Raw genomic sequence first — 19,906 nt, 5'->3', positions numbered from 1 at the left:
AATACTGGCTCAGAAACTGGAATGTGCTAAGGTTTCTGTATGATAAATCACTGAGGTGGCTGCAGAATAATTGGTATGGAAATGGGGCAGCTGAGTTTTGTCTTAAAATAGTTCAGTGAAAAGATCAACAATTCATAAAATGTGTACATTGTGTATGGACACTGCATATACAATATACAGCCTTATTCCTTCCAAGGAGGAAAAGATCTAGGGACGTGGCTAGATTTGTAGGAAAATTATTATAGAACTTTTTCACCCTATATCGAATACCCTCATGTGTGTTAAATAGTATTGAATAGAATTTGTGTGAAATTAAATATTCCAGATGCGTAGCTTCTTGATTAACCAATGGATTGTGCCATCGCTCCTGCAGGGAAAAGTGTGGGATTCTGCTTGGTCATATGGGACTAGTGAAACCCTTTATAGTATTATGTCAATGCCTTCAAAATGGTAAATTCTGACCATGCCAAAGGGTGATATTTAAAAAGAGGCTTTTCCTGAAGATAAGATGGTTTTAACATAGGGCCTGATCCAAAGTCCATTGAAAATAAATGGTCTAATGTTGACTTCAGTGGGGTTTGGACTGGGCCTTAGTGTCAGTGTTTTAACTAAATGCCTTCTAAGATTGTGTGTAAATCAAGGGTATAATTGAAAACAGCAAATGGCTTGGAACCATTAACTTGTACAATAGCTAACCTGGATAACCACATGTTCTTTAGCCATTATCCACATCCTCCTTTCCCCACTATTGCTTTTTGCACTCACTTGTTACAATTTAATTTGAAACAGGATGTAAGCTCCTAGCATAGTGGGGCCCTGATTTTTATTGGGGCCTTTGAGCACTACAGTAGTACAAATAACCATATATAAGAGTAATCAGCTTAATGCAGAATGTGCTAACCAGCATTCAAATGTTGTTCTGATAAGCTTAATATTAAAATGTGCCTTGTTGATGTTCTTAGATGGTCTCTGATAGCTTTACAGAGAAATCTGCCGTTGTATGTCCTCTCAAAAGAAAACAGTAAAAATCTGAAAAGAAAAATGCATTGATCTAAAGATTTCTGTGAACCTGCATATAATATGTGCCTGGTGTATTATGTCATGTCAAAGAGATGCAGTTAAAATGTACATTCATGCTGGTCAGATCATGCCATATAACAACTTCTTATTATCAAACAGGGAAGGACATGGTAAAATTTCAGTTTTTGCTGTCAAAATGGCTTTGGCAACTCTTTGTGGAGGAAAGATCATGGACAAATTAAGATGTAAGTCTTGTTTTGTCTGTCGTTCATCCCTGTATTTTTGTAAGATATCAAATTGTGCTAGAATGGTAGGTGGACCTGATGGGATTATAGCATTTTTATATTTGGTGATGGTGGGGTTTTGCTGAACCAATTTGCATCTTCAGATAAGTTCACTTTTTGGATGGACTCTCAACCAGTTTTGGAGCCAGGTCACACATCTCTAATTCTGATGAACACAGTACAAATTTGATTTCTGATCAAATTGATTGAATTCAAAGGTTATAAGTACAGTTAAGTACAGCAAATGTCTAGCATTATGAAGCATCATCGGACAATTTTCTCTTTCATGATATCTCTCTCATTTTCAGTTAGAAAAACAATACCGTTTAAACACTGTTTATATTTCCTTTCCAGGGGCACATGTCTATCCCTTCTACTTTACAGGATTTATCTCATTTTCCAAACAAAACTAGCCAAGATTTATTCTAGCTGCAGAAGCATTGAGAGACTTCCTTTTAGAATTCTTGTCCGTCGGGATCAGCTTCATCTAGAGTACAGTGCTTAGTTCTCCCTGTTCTCTGATGTTGTGAATAAGGATAGCTATTGATTCCTTGAGTCCATAGGCTGTATGCAGTGGCAGGATGTAGTGTGATACTGGTTTCCCAGCAGTGAACTGCAGGGTCCTTCACTTGGAATTTCCCTCCGGATGTACCCAGTATGGTATCTGCCATCTAGAACAGAGGTGGCCATAACAGCCTGAAAAATTATAATGGTCCCTTAGTCTAGCATCCTCCACTAAGTTTTGGATCCTTTTAAACTTTTTTTTTTTTAGTAAGAAAGTGAAGTCTATCATCAAGGAAAATAAAAAGAGTAAGGTGCAGCTATAGAATAACAAATTGTAATATTTACATGACAAATAATTTAAGACAAAAATGTGATAAGAATCAAGTAATGAATTTCAAATTTGTTGTGTTCTACATGTCCAAAAAAATAATAAACAGCCTCATGAACTCACTGCCAGAATGGCACCAGACAAAAAGTTGTAGTTGATGTTTTGCATTTCGTCCAATTGGATCCATTCTATCTGCCTAAATTACTCTCTCATGTTACGCATCAAGCACCAGCTAAAAAGGAACGACACCGCAGAGCCACAAAAGCAGGAATATTTTAATATAGAAATCTGATAGTTTTCTTACATGTGCATTTTCCTTTTGCCTCTGGCAAGTTAAGCTAAAATTAAAGGTGCAATAATGTTTTCCATAAGCAGAATACATTATATATAAAATCTCATTACTTTAAGTTCAGATCATATGTTGTTGAACTAAGAGATCATCTGCGGTTTAAATGAAGTAAACCTCTCCTTTCCTTGCTTTTATTTTTTGTTTTGTTTTAATTTCCCCAGATATTTTCTCAATGATTTCAGACTCTGGTGGAGTGATGGTTTATGGAAGGTATGATATGTTTCTGCGGGAGGTTCTCAAACTTCCCACTGCAGTTTTCGAAGGTCCTTCATTTGGTTACACGGAGCAATCGGCAAAATCCTGTTTCTCTCAACAGGTAAAGAAAGATGGCATCGCTGACATGCTGTCAGTCACATGACTAAACAAGTTTTCTTTTGTTCTTTTCTTTTTTTCCTTTACACACACATACGTGCGCGCACACAATCATGCTGCTCCTCTTTCCTGCTACAGTTGTGAATACCTGACCTTATATCTCCATCATGGTGAAATCCAATTCTCAAACCAAGTATCTAATTGCTCATGTCTATGATGAAGGAACAGATACACTTGAAATGCTCCAGTGAAAAAGAACTGTTTCTCACCTCTTCTCTGTTGGAAATGGAAGCCTACAGGCAACTGAACATCTGATTTTCTCTTGCAGAAATTCTTAGTAGGATCCAAGAAAGCACTGAAGTTACTAAGAAAGGAATATGGCATTTGTCACAGCACATCAGACTCTGGATGCATTGAGTCTGATATCTTTCCAGTGGCCAATACCTAATGCTTTGGAGTGGGGGCAGGGGGAAGCTCCAAAATACCCAATACTACATCTAGCTGATTGTGCATTGCTCTGGTGTAATGGAAGAAGAGAATTCCTTCCTGGGAACTGCATTGATTTACACCCTTAGAAAAATATTTGATTATACTTAGCTTACCACCTATAAGAAATTCACGAGTGCAATACATGCAAAGTAAGGGAAGATGTTGAAGCTGAGAAGACATTGGGAACAAAGAAGTATTTTTCTTCTCATCTTTACTGCCAAAATATAGATCTGGGGAATTTACACTTCCTCTTTCCCTGACAAGCAGGATAAACATGATATGATATATTTATCTTCCTGTCAAAAAACTGTTATCGCTATAGCAGAGATTTAAAAAAATTAAATCTACAGTAGTGGAACTAAAAATGTGTCCTAACTCTGATGTGCTGTGGCTTGGACAAATGTTGTTCCACAACCTAGTGACATGGAGATGTCTACTCACTACTAGGGTATCTCCTTCTGGTCACATCTGGGAATTAGCTCTGCCAGCCAGATGCCCTCTTCTTGCAGTTCCTCAGCCTGTCATCTCTCACTCTCACTCTGTAGCCCTTCTCTTGCACTCAGGAACTGAAGTGACTCGCCTTCGTGGGTTAGTCCTCCTGCCAAGTTGAAATAGCCCTCCCCTTCCAGGGTAATAAAGCTAGTCTAGTTGGCATCTCCATGGTGCCTATGCCACTTCCCAGTGGCTGGCAGGGGGAACCCAGGCCCCTCCTCTACCCTGGGTACCAGCCCAGAGACTCCATAACAACCAGTGAAGGTCTGCATAATCCTCCCCCTTATGCTGTTTCCATGGGCTTCTTCCTACCTAGCTCTCGCAGGCTTTCTTTCCCGCACAACTCCTCTGGGGTTGACCCTTCTTCTAGGGGTAGAACCCCAGGGTTTATTCTCCTTCTTGGGTTTTCACCTGCCTTCCTCTGTGCTCCCAGAGAGTGACTGCAGACTCTGTCTCTGCAGCCTCTTTCTGTTGCAAACTTCCTGACTTTATAATCCAGCCTAGTCCTGCCCCACTGAGCCTCTTGTTCAGTTAAACCTGACTCTCGCTACAGGTACAGCCAGGTACCCTAATGGGCCCCTCAGGCCCACAACCTGTGTAGGCTACAGAACCCATCACCCCTCATTTCACAGTGTATATTTAGTTTCAAGTTTCCAAGCAATTGATAAAAACTGCAGGAGGAAAAAAATGACTTTTTTAAAGGTATGGAAATTACTGTCAGTGTCCTTTTAAGGGACTTTGCTTCTTTAATCCATAAAATCAGTGACCACCAAAAGAGTGCAACCATAAAGCTGTCAATGAATCAGAAATTACTTTATTTGGTACAAATCAAGTTTTAATTTATAGCTAGGACTCTACCAAATTCACGGCCATGAAAAATGTGTCACGGACCATGAAATCTGGTCTCCCACCGTGAAATCTGGTCTTGTGTGCTTTTACCCTATCCTATGACTAGGTTATAGGTTACCCTTACTGCTGGTTGTCACTCTCTGGGATAAACTTTGCTGGGCAGGAAACAGGAATGGCTAGCTTCTGTTTCATTGGTTGCACTGCTCTGTGATATACCAGTAGCTGACATAGATCCAGTTTGTTTTTTATAGATGCTGTCTTTCAGATAACCTACCAAATGGACAATAACCAATTTATTAAATATTACTGTGTTAGGATTTAGTATTGGTAACCAGACACTGAACAAGATTGTTTTGAATAACATGTGTCTTAGTTAGGATTCAGTGTCATGGACCCAAATTATAATACAATAATACAGTTGCTTTTACACAGTACCCAAATTTATCCATATTTTGATGTTAAAGATTTAAAACCACTGGCACATGAACTTACTTTGCTTAATAATATACAGTTTAAATGACAGACCTGGTCCAGCGAGGGGTTTTTAGCTGATTGCTTACTTAATTGTTTGTGTGGTAGACTGAGGTGTAGCTGACCAGTCTGTTTATAAAGCACTTAATTTTTCTTTTCTTTTTCTTTTCTTTTTTATGTTTGTGGGTTTGGGTTTTTTTTACTGTGTACTGATATCTCTGGTGTCTTTGGCATGTGATATTTTCTGGTGTCTTCGATTTGTAGGATGCAACATTAAACAGCTTAAGTTAGTTAATATAATACAGTTTTTGCTTGTTTACATTTCTCTTGTTTTCAGTAACCAAAATTTAATACGCAGATTAGCTTAGTTTGTTTACAATGTAATGGGAACCAAGTTTTTTATCACACAAGCTATCCTTGTGCAATTGTGTAAGCATTTATTTTCACTTGAGGTGCATTACTAATATTTTATACAAAATATAATATTTAACTCTTAAAATAGATGTTCACAGTTTTTGTGAGAAGGTGTATTGCTTTCCCCTGCTGAACACTTTGTTATAGCATAAGAGTTAGTAACAGAATTTTTACCCAAGTTTTTCAGAGTTAATTTGCTTGTGATACCAGTTCCACTTTTGTTAACTATTTAGGAGCACAAACTTTAACAACCATTACTTCCTTTTAACACGACCTAAAAGAAAAGTATATAAATGAAACCAAAATAAATTTTAAATGCAGGTTTATGCAAACACTTTGAGTATTAAACTTCCATGACACTTTGTTGTGTTTGTGAGCTAAAGGTAGGAACTTGTTGAAATTGTTTGCTTAGCTTTTACATTTTGCAACATAATAGGACAAAGCATACATTGTTAAATTTTTAGCATTTTTGCTATAATATTTTTATAACTGTATATTTAATACTTGATAGAAGCATAGAGAAGTTTATAAAACCCAAATACAAAATTGACATTTTGTTAATATTATGTTTGCCTTAATGTTGATTTTCCCCTTACATTTTTTCCTTTGAAATAAAAATCCTGTGATTAGTAAAAGAAAGTCCTTTGTGTTTGCAATTGCATTATTTGTTGCAGCAGAAATAGATGTACATATATTTATAACTAAGACCTTTTTGAACTTTGCAAAAAAAATTGGTATTAATAATATTATGATGGTTACACCAACCATAGTATTAAAACAGTGTGGTACCACGTATATTGGAAAAGTACAAAATTGACTTTTTTGTTGCAACAAAATAATAATAAAGCAGTTATGTGACACACACAACATACAACACAGGACAGACTTACAATTAAAAACAAATGTGACAGAATTCTATTAACTATACAAGATAAGACATTAAGAGCTTAATTACTAAAACGATATCTTAAAGAAAACAAACAGGTAAGCAAAAGAGTTAAATATTTAAATAAGGAAATTACCACCTTTTCGTTTATCAATTTTTATTAAAAGTTTTAAACATTTATATTATTTGCCAAATTTGTTGTATTAATTTAGTAGTTTAAGGCATTTTACATTATTTTATATTAATTTTATTTTAAAACCCTGCTATATGGGAATAGGGAAAACCCATGTTTCAAATATTAGTCAGTGGTTAGGATTAGAAGCAGAGTCTGCATATTTTTTTTTTTTTTTTGGCTAGGCAACCGTATAGTCAAGAAAGTTAGGAGTATTTTCAGCTGTTGCATTCCTGAAGGGTTAAAATAATTAATTTATTGGATTTATTTCAAGTAAAGTTTTTACCCTGTTTTCTCTTTATTGTGTTCTGTTTTTAATTCCTTTATCTGTTGGAGGTTTGTGTAAAAACTATAACTTTTAAAACAAAGAGAAAGCAGAAATGAGGAGGAGTGAAGAGCAACCTCAGAAGGGAGGAACACCTGAACCAAGAGAGATTAAGTGTATATGAATGAGCAGTACTGTAACTAATTACAAAAAAATTATATATAAAGGCCTCATTTGTAACGTCACTACTCCAGATTTCTGTTTTACTTCTTATACATACAGCACTGTGAAACATACTGTAATAATGCCTATCCCAGTATTTCAAAATACTCAACCTACTACTAATAATAATGCAGCTGGTAATTGTAACTTCCCTAATAAGAGTGTGTTGCTATCTGCGGTACCAGAGTAAAAGGGACAGACTACAACACCAGATTGGAAAAAGATTGTTATGCTTGGATATGAGGTACTATCATATGTACACATATATATATTTATATACACACCCTACTAATACAAATACCATATCCATATTATCCCTCTATGTTAATTATTTGGGCGTGCCCCCAAAGCTCAATCATAACACTGTATTCCTCAATCAAAGTTCCGGGCCTACCGTTCCCAGGCCTACCATAAAGGAACTAAAAACAATTGGAAAAATCTATCTATCGGTCATATGAGGGAATGTGCAGACCAAGGGACAGATGGGGCATAAAAGTGTGAATGGTAGTGTAAGGTAGTGTATGGTAGTGTATAGTAGTGTTTAGTCCACTGGGTCATATTCAGTCCATGCATTGTGTTTTTCCAGGACAATGGGTAAACATCCTCCCCATAAAAAGACACAAAGTCAGGAAATGTAGTAGAAAAAGAGCACCTGAAGCATGGGCCTGATGCAAAGTCTGAGGCGTGAACCAAAGTCAGCAAAAGTTATGCTATGAACAACAGTCAGGCCCTGTCAAAAGCAGATGCTTGCCAGCAAGTCAGTGTCCAGTACACAGACTCAGCACCAGTATTTCTAGCATTGCTAAAACACACTGAACACAGTCCAGTTGGCCAGCACAAGAACACCCCAACCTAGTACACGATCAAATGGTGTGACGAAAGTGCTGAGTAGTGATATTTTGTCTAAAACAGGAGTAAAAGTACAAAGCCACGTAGTGAATAGGAATGTTTTGTCTGACTCAGGAGGAAAGAACAAGGGGAGGTAACAAACAGGTCATGAAACGTGTAAGGTGACACGTAAGTTGTTTATCCCAGATTGTTTCTCAGTCTATAAATGTTGGGATCCCTCACTTTAACCCTACATCTGGCCAAGGGGCAGTGGAAAGTCCTACCACTGAGTGAGCTGGTTCATTGTCACAGGCACACATGTGTTTGTGTACCTGTAACCATTGAGGCGGGACATTAGCACCATGCTTCATTAGCAGTAAGCTTGGCCAGTGCCTTCGCTACTAAACCAAGTCTTGTGGTCTTATTGGGCAGTTCAGTTGGAGCCTGATCTATGAACTGTCTGGCTAGAGCCATTGTGACATGCAGAAAGAACACACGCAGCCGAACATATGATGACACTATACACTGGGTGCTGGAGAGTGGCGGCTGCTGACTGAGGGCCCAGCTCTGCAGGAAGCAGCACAGAAGTAAGGGTGGCAATAGCACACCATGCCATCCTTCTGTGCTGCTGCTGGCGGTGGCTCTGCCTTCAGAGCTGGGCTTGAAGCTGGCTTGAGCTGGCTCCCGGCCAGCAGCTGCTGCTCTCCAGCTGCCCGGCTCTGAAGGGAGCGCCGCTGCCAGCAGCAGCGCAGAAGTAAGGGTAGCAGTACCCTTACAACACCTATACCCCTCCCCACAATAACCTTGAGACCCGCCCCCCACAACTCCTTTTTGGGTCAGGACCCCTATAATTACAATACCGTGACATTTCAGATTTAAATAGCTGAAATCATGAAATTCATGATTTTTAAAATCCTATGCCCGTGAAAGTGACCAAAATGGACCATGAATTTGTTGGGGCCTTATTTATAGTTCCATTCCAAAGAGAATTCCATTGTGGAAGAGCTGTGCTTGCCTCTGCATCTGTTTGCTTGTTCAGAGCACCACTGTGTGTGCAGCCAACGTAGTCCCTCTCCAGGAGCAGAGAGAACACTTTACGCTACTTGATTATTTATGAAATGGGAAATTGGATGATCTTTCATTCACTAGTTTTCTTTCTGCCCATCTCCTCCTCTTTTCAGCTCTGCTGCTGCTAATAGTGACATAAGTTGATGGCAATGGTCAGCAAAGCCATGACCAGCATCCACAGTAGAGCCCTAAAAGGCAAATCCATTATTCTGTGAGCTGGTGCTTAACAGCACAGAGTTCCTGTTTATTTGGGAAGAAATCACTCATTCTCAGATGAGGGGAAGAGCAGGAGTATGGTAAACAGATGTTAACCATCCTATTAACATGTTTATTGATATGGACTAATTTTTGGTACTGATGCAGCTCCTTGTTTACTATTGGTGACTTTCAGATTAAATTTGTAATTTACAAATTTACACTTTACACTGAACATTTACACTTTAAAATAGCAAAAAACTGGGGATTACTGTATTTCTAGGGGACCTGAAATAGAAAGGTCTTGTCATTCAATGAGATGAAAAACTTGAGTTTCTGGCTATTTCTGTTCATTAAATATCCCGTGACACTTTTCACAAATGTTAGTTGGGATGGTTACATGCTGCCTGTATATATTTCCTCTGCAGTTACAACAGGGTGCAGCTTCCTTCATTACTTCTACTCCTAAAACTTCTGTGTAGTGAGGCTGTGCACTATTGAACAGCTGCCATTTCACTAATGGGTAAAAATGATGGTTTGTACAATCAGTTAATATAGTCTGGGAAGCACTTTGGGATCCAAATGAATGCAATAACCTATACAAACAAATATCACTGTTTTTTATCTACAAATATTCCAGACAGGACTCAACATTTATATATGATCAACTTCTTCATGGGAAGGCATTAATTCTTAATTTCTGTCAGTAAGATTTACTGTCAGTAAGTCTGTTGCATACTATGAGAACTATATTAAAAGGTAAAGAATTTGTCTTAACAGTGGACACATCTCAGAGAGGAATCTGTGTACAGGTCTTAAACATTAGAGTAAGATTTGAGTTAAAAAAGTTCAAAAATGCTCATGTCCCATTCTCCAAAACCAAAAAGACTTGGGTCATTTAGGAGTCTCAGCCTCAATGAGAAACAATAGGACTTAAACCTCTAAGTGTCTAAGTCACTTCTAAAAATGGAATGTATACACTGTTGAAAATGTTAATCACTGTCTTTATTTGTCTTTTCATTTTTTTAACTTTGGTAAATACTGGAGTGGTGTCTGTCACTCTGTGGATGTGAATGGCTTTTTGTTTGACACATGTGCGTTAGATAGGACCAATGCCTTATAGTAATATGGACAGGTTGGGAAACGGATGTATTCAGGAAGAATCTTTGGTATTTTGGGGGACTAGCTTTAGGTCAGAACCCTTAAAGTGAGTGATTACTTAATAAATGGCATCAACTCCTTCCATGAAGAGAACTGCTGGTTACAGGTGGCAGACATTATAACCACTAACACCTTCATATTCTGTTTTTACAACCTTTGGCAGTGTCACTTTCTTCTCAGTTTATGGCTTGAAATTTAAGAACTTCATTTCTTCATTCCCAAGTGCTTTTATAAAAACATGTTCAAGTCACCCTGATTTTGTGGTTACTGATTTTTTGTGTGTGTTTGTGTTTATTTGAGCAGAAAAAAGTCACATTAAATGCTTTCTTGGATACTCTCATGTCTGACCCCCCGCCACAGTGTCTGGTCTGGTTACCACTCCTGCATCGATTGGCAAATGTTGAAAATGGTAAGTGATGGCTGCTCACCAAGTTTAGTTAAAGAATAGCAGTTGCAATGGGGACATCTAGGCTATATACGATGAGCTTCTCAGTTTATGGATGACATCATAAGAGCTACTGTACTGAGGTTATTGATTCCAGGTGCCATCCTATAGCTGCTAATCAAATAGGATGGCTTAGTGTCACTCATTCCACTTGTAGCCTTGTTTAATTTTTTGCTGTGCTCTGGAGTTTGTCCTAATTTTTTCCTCGCTTTTGATGCCCTGGACAGCCAGAGAGCTTCAGTAGGTGGCCCACTCGTGACACACACACATTTGGTAAAATCAAAGACCGTGACATTTATTAGCTATGACATAACAGCACTAAAGGAGGAACAGCAAGGCAGCTCCTTCCCACACAATCTACCTGGCAGGCTAAGTCCAGATTCCATAGCAGAATGCAGACCCTGTCGCAGCACTGAAACTGCAGTCGCAACCACAGAAGGACCCCAGTACTGTGGGTACGTGCCATCTTCTCTCCACCCCTCCAAGCCCTATGTATTTTCCCAAATAGTTCTGGCAGATTCCCACACAGTTCTCTTATGCAAAACCATCTGCTTCTGCTGTGCACAATGACCTGTATTTGACCTTAAACAGGAAAAGGATACATAATAGTAAGGACACTTTCAGTGTCTGTCGGAGCAGAGTACACCTGCTCCTAACACGGTATTTCCTCCACATGGTTCTTAAGGGGAGTTTGGCATCTAATCCTTTGCAAATGTCATTGACAATATATCCTTTCATGTTGTGGATCTAGATGGAATGGAAGATATAAAACCTGAGGAAACATGTTAAGCCTTTATATTTAAACATTCAATTAACAATATGAATAAATCTTCAAAAAACAAACAATTTTGTTTCCCCATATTTCCCTTGGTAGGCGGGGGGGAAATCTTCTCTCTCTTTTGAGACTCTGTCTAATGGCTCAGCTGCTAGCTCAAGGAGCAGACATGTTTGAAAATAAACTTAAGAGCCTCACTTCCTTAGTCAGGAGGGACAAGGGTTGTTGTGCAGAGGATTTTCTCTTACTACCAGAGGTCATTGGGAAAGTGTTGCCAGCTCATTTCCTCTCGTGCTCCCTCCCAGCTGTCTACAGAGCATAACGAGCTTCAAAGGGGGAATGCATATATGTATTCAGTTGCAGGTAAATATAGTGTACGTGCTGCAGTGTGCAGAGACGGGCAGAGGCAATGGGAGTGCCAAGTGGGGGGAAAAAACACAGCTCGTAGCAGCATGAATAGTAAAAGATGCCATAGATCAGCCTAATATTCTAGGGCAGTGCTTCCAGGTGACACAAATCCTCCTTATATATTTTTGGTTGGAATGGTGGACAAAATGGAGCCCATTCTTAGGGCCAGATTTTCAAATGTGGGTACTAAACATTGAGTGCTTAAATCCATATCCATCTGTCTAAATGTGGTTAGTTAACTACATCAGCCGTAGGTGATTAAAATAGGTATCTAGATGCCTTTATATAGATTTAGGCACCTAGCTTTAGGCACCGTGTTTGAAAATCTGACCCCTGACCCTTAGGCTCACCAATCCAACTGCTAATGATAACAATAAAAACCTATTAGAGCAAGGTAGATTTCCTCCTAATTTCCTCTACAATAAGCTCAGTTTGCTTTGTAATTTAAACATGTTTCTGAGGCTGTAGGAAGGAACTGTGCATGTTGCTTCAGAAGTGATAAAGGATTTGGAGTTGGGAATGAAGCAAGTGCAGTTTGTACCCTGGAAGAGACCCACAAAAGACTTGTGAAGTTTTCACATATATATTTTCCTCAGCCTAAGACCATGAATGGCATTTGATGTTGAAAATTACTTCTAACAAAGGAAGGATTCAGTCACCATTTGGGACTTCATTCTTAATCTTGTTCTTATTGTTTCTTTTGTTTGTTTTGTTAAATTTCTCTCCCCCACAGTCTTCCACCCTGTTGAGTGTTCCTACTGCCACAGTGAGAGCATGATGGGATTTCGCTATCGATGCCAGCAGTGTCACAATTACCAGCTCTGTCAGGACTGCTTCTGGAGGGGACATGCTAGTGGTTCCCATAGCAACCAACACCAAATGAAAGAATACACATCCTGGGTAAGGGAAGGTGCATGCATTTGAACTCCAGCAGTTAGAGAGAGAATCCCAAGGATGGAGTAGGAATTGGCCAGTTCAGTCATTTTATATAGCAAAATATAAAACTTTGGTGGCCAATTTAGATAAGTATGGAGAATCCACAGTTGTGCTCCTTGTTCACCATTAAGCTCTGAGACAAGAATTTCTCTTCTGAGCGTGGATTTGAGCAGTCTGACAGTTTAATACTGTGCTGGATGTCAGGACAACTGCAGGAGGGTGTTGGAATATAATGCTATTTTCACAGTAAGTTTTTCCATTTTTGAAGGACCCATAGTTTACTATTTGTTAGGCTTTCTCTCTGTTTCTCTGATTCATATGCTAATGATTACATGTAAATGAAATTATTGGGACTACTGAAGTATCATTCAGCTGTCCATGAAATCTTTTCTTTTTTTAGGAAGTATTTTAAGTTTGTGTGTTCAATATATATGTATTATGTTCCCATTATAATAGCATTTGAGTACATTAACATAATTACATCCATAATAAATCATACAGCCTATATTAAGTAACAAAAATAACCACCCACCTTTACATCATGTTAAAAAAAAAATCCACCGCTTATACGCAGCTGGCACAAATGCTTCACCAAATAGTTCAACTTCTCCCTGAAATCTGGGCTCTAGCAGAGCCAAAGGAGAAGCAAATTTCCAGCAGAGGTCCCAACACTAAGAACATGCCATCTTCAGAATTCAAATCCGGGGACTGTCAGCAGAGGCACTTCAGCTGATCTCAGAGGTGTCAGTGGTGCATTGTACGTGGAGAGGAGTGGTCTTTTAGTCAGGAAGGATGCAGACCACAGTGTGTGTGTGGACACGTGTTTGAACCTAAGTTTTCAGAACCATGTTTAAAACAATTAAAACTCTGCTTCTGTGAAAGTAGCTGCCTGCCTGATGATGATATTGCACCAAACAAGCAAGGGTTAACTATAAAAGAAATACTGTTTGATGATCAGTATGCCAGGCACATGACTCTACTCTGCCTCACAATAGATCTAGGTGGACAAATGCCCTCTGGGCTCTCACTTTGTGGACATAGATGACTTGAGTTTAGACTCTGGATAGAAAAGTATGTGCCACCTGGATCTTTTTCTCATCCCTTAACAGACAGTGTATTTGTGGAATGATGTATCTTGCTGTAGGAAGTGTGCTGCAATGGTAGGGAAGGAATCTGGTCATTTCACTTGAAAACTGTTTCAAAACCTTGCCAGACTCAATAAAAAGCAACATATGAATACATGTCTAGTTGCCCCTACTGCCCAAATGTTGTTTACTTTCTGACTGGAATATTTCAATTCAAATCTGAAATTGCCTTACTGCTGTGTACATGGGTGTGTTTCTTTCAAAGCAGATTTGATAACAATGGCCTTAACACTCCCTGTGTATGAATGTTCTATATATTGGGCCTAATCTTTAAAAGTTAGGTACATGCACACACCCGGGGTGTGCCTAACTCATGCAAATATCTCGGGTGCGTGTGTATACTGGGGATGTCCAGTAGAACTCAATTATGGTGAATTCAGAGTGAAACTCCATTTATAATAAAGTAGAGTGAGAGTCCTAAATTGTTCAGATTCATTGTTGTGTATAATTTATAATTCCAGAAATAAAAATAATTAATATCCTTCCTTGTGAGGATCTCAAAGCACTTTAAAAACTCTAGCAACTTAAGCTTGATATCCCTTTTTGATTGGGAAGTAGTATTAACCCCATTTTACAGATAGAAAAACTGAGTCCCAGAGAGATTTAACTGGCTTGTCCAAGGTCATGCAGGAAATCTGTTGCAGAACCTCGAGCAGAACCCAGCACTCACAGCCCTATGCTACAATCACACAGCCATCCTTTCTTCACTTAGAATGAAGCTGTTATCTGGGGATTACTTATTATAAAAGAGTTTCACTGTCTATAATATGTCATTATGTTTATAAAAGCTGAAGATGTAGCTGTCCTAGTGCTTTAAAACTAGCATTACATTGTGTTGCACTGTGAAGACTTGTGGGATCCCAGGATTCAAATGCGTGGTGTTTACACAGTGAGAGCAGAGATGTTAAGCTTTCATTGCTTCCCAAAAAACTGATCAGTCTCTTCTTTTAGCTTTCTGTCTCCAAGTCCATGAAACTCCATCAGTATTGTGTATGAAATTTCATTTGCCCTTATTGTAGCAGAGGCAACAGCTTCTAAGGCAGACAAGAGAGAAGCTGTAGATTAAAACATCTAAAGAATGAAGAAAGCTAGTGAAACAGCTAGTGAGGAGGAGAGGGAAGAAATATAGTGCACTGGCTTGTATGCATGCCACTACCTTCGAATAAACAGCATCTCCCAGGGCCTGATCCAGAGCCCACTGAAGACTATGGGAATCTTTCCATTGACCTAAATGGACTTTGGCTCATTAGACCCCTAAAGAAAGGAGTGGAGGGAGGAAAAAGTTAAGAATATTTGATTGTAAGTGGTAAGGTTTTGTTTTGCACTTCCTGTAGTTTCAATGTAACAACCATTTGCACCTTACTTGTCCACATTACTTTTACCTTCCTTGTTCCTCCCAGAAATCACCTGCTAAGAAGCTAACTAATGCACTTAGCAAGTCTTTAAGCTGTGCTTCCAGTCGTGAACCTTTGCACCCAATGTTCCCTGACCAGCCTGAAAAACCTCTAAACCTGGCTCATATTGTGTAAGTATCTGTGTGCTGTAGAGAAAGTAACCTTTGTTCCAGTTGACATGTACAGACTGTATCTCCAATGGCTCTGGAGGCATTGCATGATGGCTGTTTCATGTCTCATGCAATGAATCAACTGCTTTGTATAAAATCACAAGAAGGGGCTTTCTGTTAGCATGAATTTACCTTGGTGTGCCAGGCCACATTTAAACTATTGAAAAAACATATGGATGGTGATACATACAGGTGACACAGATATGGGACACAGTCATAAGTGGGGAGAGAAGAGAGTGAAAGTATTTAAATTTTGTGTAGTTTTCATGGTTTAGTACATTTAGATATATTCACGATTCAGCTCTCTGGATTTATTCTCATGAGTCTCCAGACTTCAACGTAACACTGTATTGTCTTGAACTAAGGTGCCAGACAAGAGGTGAAATCCTGGCCCTCTTGAAGTCAATGGCAAAGTTCTCAATGACTTAATGGAACCAGAATTTCACCCATCAAGTCTTAAAACAATGCAGCTGAATTTTCATCTTATTCTAATCTTGGATTTCAGTTTATTGATCCTTTTTAATTTACTCAATATTGTAGTTTGTCTCTAAGTTTTCCCTTTCACTCTCTTTTTTTATTTAAAGTTTATCAATTGGTCATGCTTTCCTCCCTACCGGTCAAAGCAGAAAGAAGGCTAGATTTGCATACAATGGGGAAATTGCCACTTCAGATGATATGCATTCATTGAAGGGCCTCCATCTGGGCTGGTAGTAGATCAAATATTTGTCATCTGGTTAGGTGACATTGACTTCTCTGGTGACCTGTGCTTTCTTGGTCTCATTTGACCTAAAAGTGACACGCTTTCCCAGGAATTCACAGCAAAACTAAAGTAACAATTGGAAAAAGGTTCCAAAGCAATTAGATGTGCTGAAATGATTTTAAAGACATTTTATTTTAAAATACTTCTCATGAAAAGTGCTGCAAGCATTGTTATTAAAAAAAAAAAAGTCAGTCTTTTAACCACCTTCATCATGCTGCTGACTGAAGCAGTGCAGGCAAAAACCATAAAGGCTGTGGGAACCCTTTCTTAACCTGCTTCGACATTTTAAAACTAAATCATGCTGATGATGGTCTTTGGGTGGTCATAATGGGAGTTTTCCAACGCAGCACGACTGTCCCTCTTTTTTTAAAATGTGAGGTATCTCAGACAGATGTTTAATTTTGTGTGATGGTTACAACTGATTATCTCTTAAAATAAATGTACTGCTTTGATCATAAGGATAGAATAGTGGCAGATTGTACCAAGAAACAGAATTAGATGGATTTGCTCAGATACCATGATGATCAGCATGGTATAAAAGCCGAGAGACATGGATGGATAGATAATAATTTCACATGCAGAAATTGGGCATACATCAGAGAGATAGAAAGAGAGATCATGAAAGTAAAATTACAGCCTCTTCCTCATGCTATCTAGAGTTTTTGATTGTGGGACATTAATACTGGCTCCAGTAGGAGGATCTACCTGTATTCTGACATGAGAGACAAGGTAGATGAAGTAGTATCTTTTGTTGGATCATCTTCCAACAACGTGGTCTAATAAAAGATATATTACCTTGCCTATCTTGTCTCTCTCGTATCATGGGACCAACATGGCTACAACACCACTTCAAACAACAACAATGAAAAACCTTTTAAAATAAATTTGTTTCACAGAATGATTGTAGTACCCTGCAGCAACACTGCAAACATATATTCTTAGATAGCAAATAACATGGATTATTATGAAGGAATTCAAACAAAGGGAAAGATACAGTAATTGAATAGGATCTGTTCCAAAATCTTTGCTGTAAAATTAGGATCTAGTCTTCATTCTAAATACATAGATATAATTTAGTGTGAATGGATATGAGGATGAGAGACCATCTATTTTGTTTTATAGTACAGTTTCTCACTTTAAATTGAAAGCAATATAACTGTATTGAGTATAATGATGAATGAAAAACGTGCAAGTCGTGGAAATAGCAGGCTCTACAGTGTAATTCACATAAATTAACTGAGGGGAAAGATATGCTACAGTAACTCATTGAGAATATCGTCTTGCTGGCACAATTTTTATTTTTAAATATAATGGAAGATAAAAGGTATCAGGAGAAACAGATCTGGGCAAGAATCCAAGCAAAGGGATTTTTTTCCATATACATTTAATGGTAGACTTCCTATGACAAAGGAGTCCTCTGTTCTCAATAGTTGCTACTTTAAATAAGGACAGAGACCTTCTGTATTGCTGTGATTTTTTTAAAATGGTAGTAACCCTCCTTTTCATTGTACCCCTTCTCATCTTGGAGTACCCAGAGCCAAAGATCTGTCTAATTTTTCAATGTTATGGACCCAACTCAACATTTATAAATGAAACTGCAATATAAGGCAAAACATATCAAATATACATGTCTACAGACCATTCACAATGATGCAAGAAATAATAATGTGTGTTATGATAGTCCTAGAGGGGGAATCTCATGACTGAGATTTAAGCTGATGCAGGGCCTTTTTGTGGTATTCTTGTCTACCACAAACATAATTGCCAACCAAAAAGCCCCAAATATAAAGAGATTCAATAGCATAACTAGCATCATAGTGAGATTCTCAAGTGCACTCAACAGTGGTCTGCCTTTGCTCCCACTGAAGTCAATGAGGCCAGCACTGAAAACTTTCGGAAATCTCATCCATAATTTTGTCATTTAGTATGTTACACTATATGCTACTTCTGGGGGCATTCTGTGCCAAAAAAATTAAAAATTCTGCACACAATATTTTAAAATTCTGCAAATTTTGTCAAAACAACATTACATAATCACACCAGTTTCAATTATTTTGGTAATTTATTTCAAAATACCTGTCAGCAAGTATGTCTGTAACAATAGAGACAAACACAAATTCCCCCAGGAGTGGAGAGTTAAAGAAGCCCCTATGATAACCCAGTTCCTGTTTCTCTGCCCCCAGAGCCCAGCCAGGGGGCCAAACACCCACAACCCCTCCCCTCCAGAACCCAGTCGTCAGGTCCCCCCAGCCTAGGTAACAGCACCCCTCCCCCCAGAGCACAGCCGTGGCACCCCCAGCCCAGACACCCACCACTTACCCCTCAGAGTCCAGGGAGGCAGAGGGAGAAACAGCCCGATGCTGAGTCTCGGGCTTATGTGGAGTTTCCTGCGCGCCACTGTCTCCTTCCCTTAAGGCATGCGGGGAACTGTAGCTGCCAGGAATCCTCTAACTCCCTCCTCTCCCCCTGACAGTGTCATCTATGTGTGAGCTGGGCTATGCCAGGTCCAGGGACCCCAAGTGGCGGCCAGCAGCGCTGCAGCCCATTTCTATAGGGGCAAAGAAACTTCTGCAAAATTCTGCATTGGGCAGTGGCATAGAATTCTCCCAGGAGTAATATATATAGGTAGATAGGCTTGGCAGAATTTTATTTTTATTTTTTTATAATAACTAAAAATATTGGTTTATTTTTAAGCATTTTTTCTATTTTTATCAATTTACATTTTCACGGTTATGGGAAATTAAAGGGGGAGACAACAATTATTTATTGAGAATAGATATGGAGATTCAAAAAGTTAAAGATTTGTCACCATTAACACTCAAATTCTCTACATCACATGTCAAAATAAACAAGGTAAATATCCTTAAATCAAATGCTAATAAGTTCTCAAGCAGCATATTTCTTTCTTTGCCCACCTATAAATTTCCATTATTATAGATGGAAATATTTTTTGTTCATTTGTGTGTGTACAATAAAATGGACATTTACCAATGTTTCTAATCTAATCCTTCCAAGCCTATATATAAAGCTGTCTGAATATCTGATGTATGTTTTTGTTTTCCTTGCAGTACCAAAAAGTAAACAAAAATTGTTTGGGGTCAAATGAAACACTTTATCCAACCCAAAATAAAATGTGTTATTTTTTTCAGCTTTTTTAAATTATTTTTAAAATAAAATGTAAGTAAATTTCAAAATGAAGAAAAGTCATTTCAAATCAAAAAATCAAAACATTTCATTCTGAAAATTTGAAATGTTTTTGATTGTTTTTGATTTTTTTCAATTTTTTTTGACATTTCAACAAATATGACTTGTATTGTTCTTTTAATACAAGACTGTTCCATGTTCATGGGTCAACCTCTATATACTCAGGAAGTTGTAAATTCCATAAACAGCTGCAGAGCTAAAAAATATGCATCCAAGATTAGAATTTGTCCTTGATTTTCTAAAAAGTCTGCTATACACAGTTCTGTCACCCCAAATGTCCACTTTGTGTATTTAAACACACACATAGTGTTAAAGCTGAACTTGAGAAAAGTGATGACAAATACTCTGCAGAGCGCAGCA

General features: G+C 38.4%; 1 protein-coding gene across 21 annotated transcripts in view; it reads left to right on the top strand.

Moving 5' to 3' along the window:
- The window catches only part of DTNA (dystrobrevin alpha), a 310,433-nt gene that overhangs the window by 221,865 nt on the left and 68,662 nt on the right, over nt 1-19,906 (top strand). For all 21 annotated transcript variants that reach the window (XR_012157223.2, XR_012157224.2, XM_073331259.1 and 18 more), the window contains 5 exons: nt 1,180-1,265; nt 2,647-2,801; nt 10,613-10,718; nt 12,671-12,837; nt 15,419-15,543. Coding sequence is in view for 19 of the 21 variants with exons in the window: in XM_073331259.1 (XP_073187360.1) it covers nt 1,180-1,265; nt 2,647-2,801; nt 10,613-10,718; nt 12,671-12,837; nt 15,419-15,543 (639 nt within the window). In the remaining 2 variants the exon portion in view is untranslated. The remainder of the gene's footprint in view (nt 1-1,179; nt 1,266-2,646; nt 2,802-10,612; nt 10,719-12,670; nt 12,838-15,418; nt 15,544-19,906) is intronic.

This window comes from Lepidochelys kempii, chromosome 2 (genome assembly GCF_965140285.1).
Source record: "Lepidochelys kempii isolate rLepKem1 chromosome 2, rLepKem1.hap1, whole genome shotgun sequence".
Lineage (NCBI taxonomy): Eukaryota > Metazoa > Chordata > Testudines > Cheloniidae > Lepidochelys > Lepidochelys kempii.
This window is presented reverse-complemented; position numbering and strand designations above follow the sequence as displayed.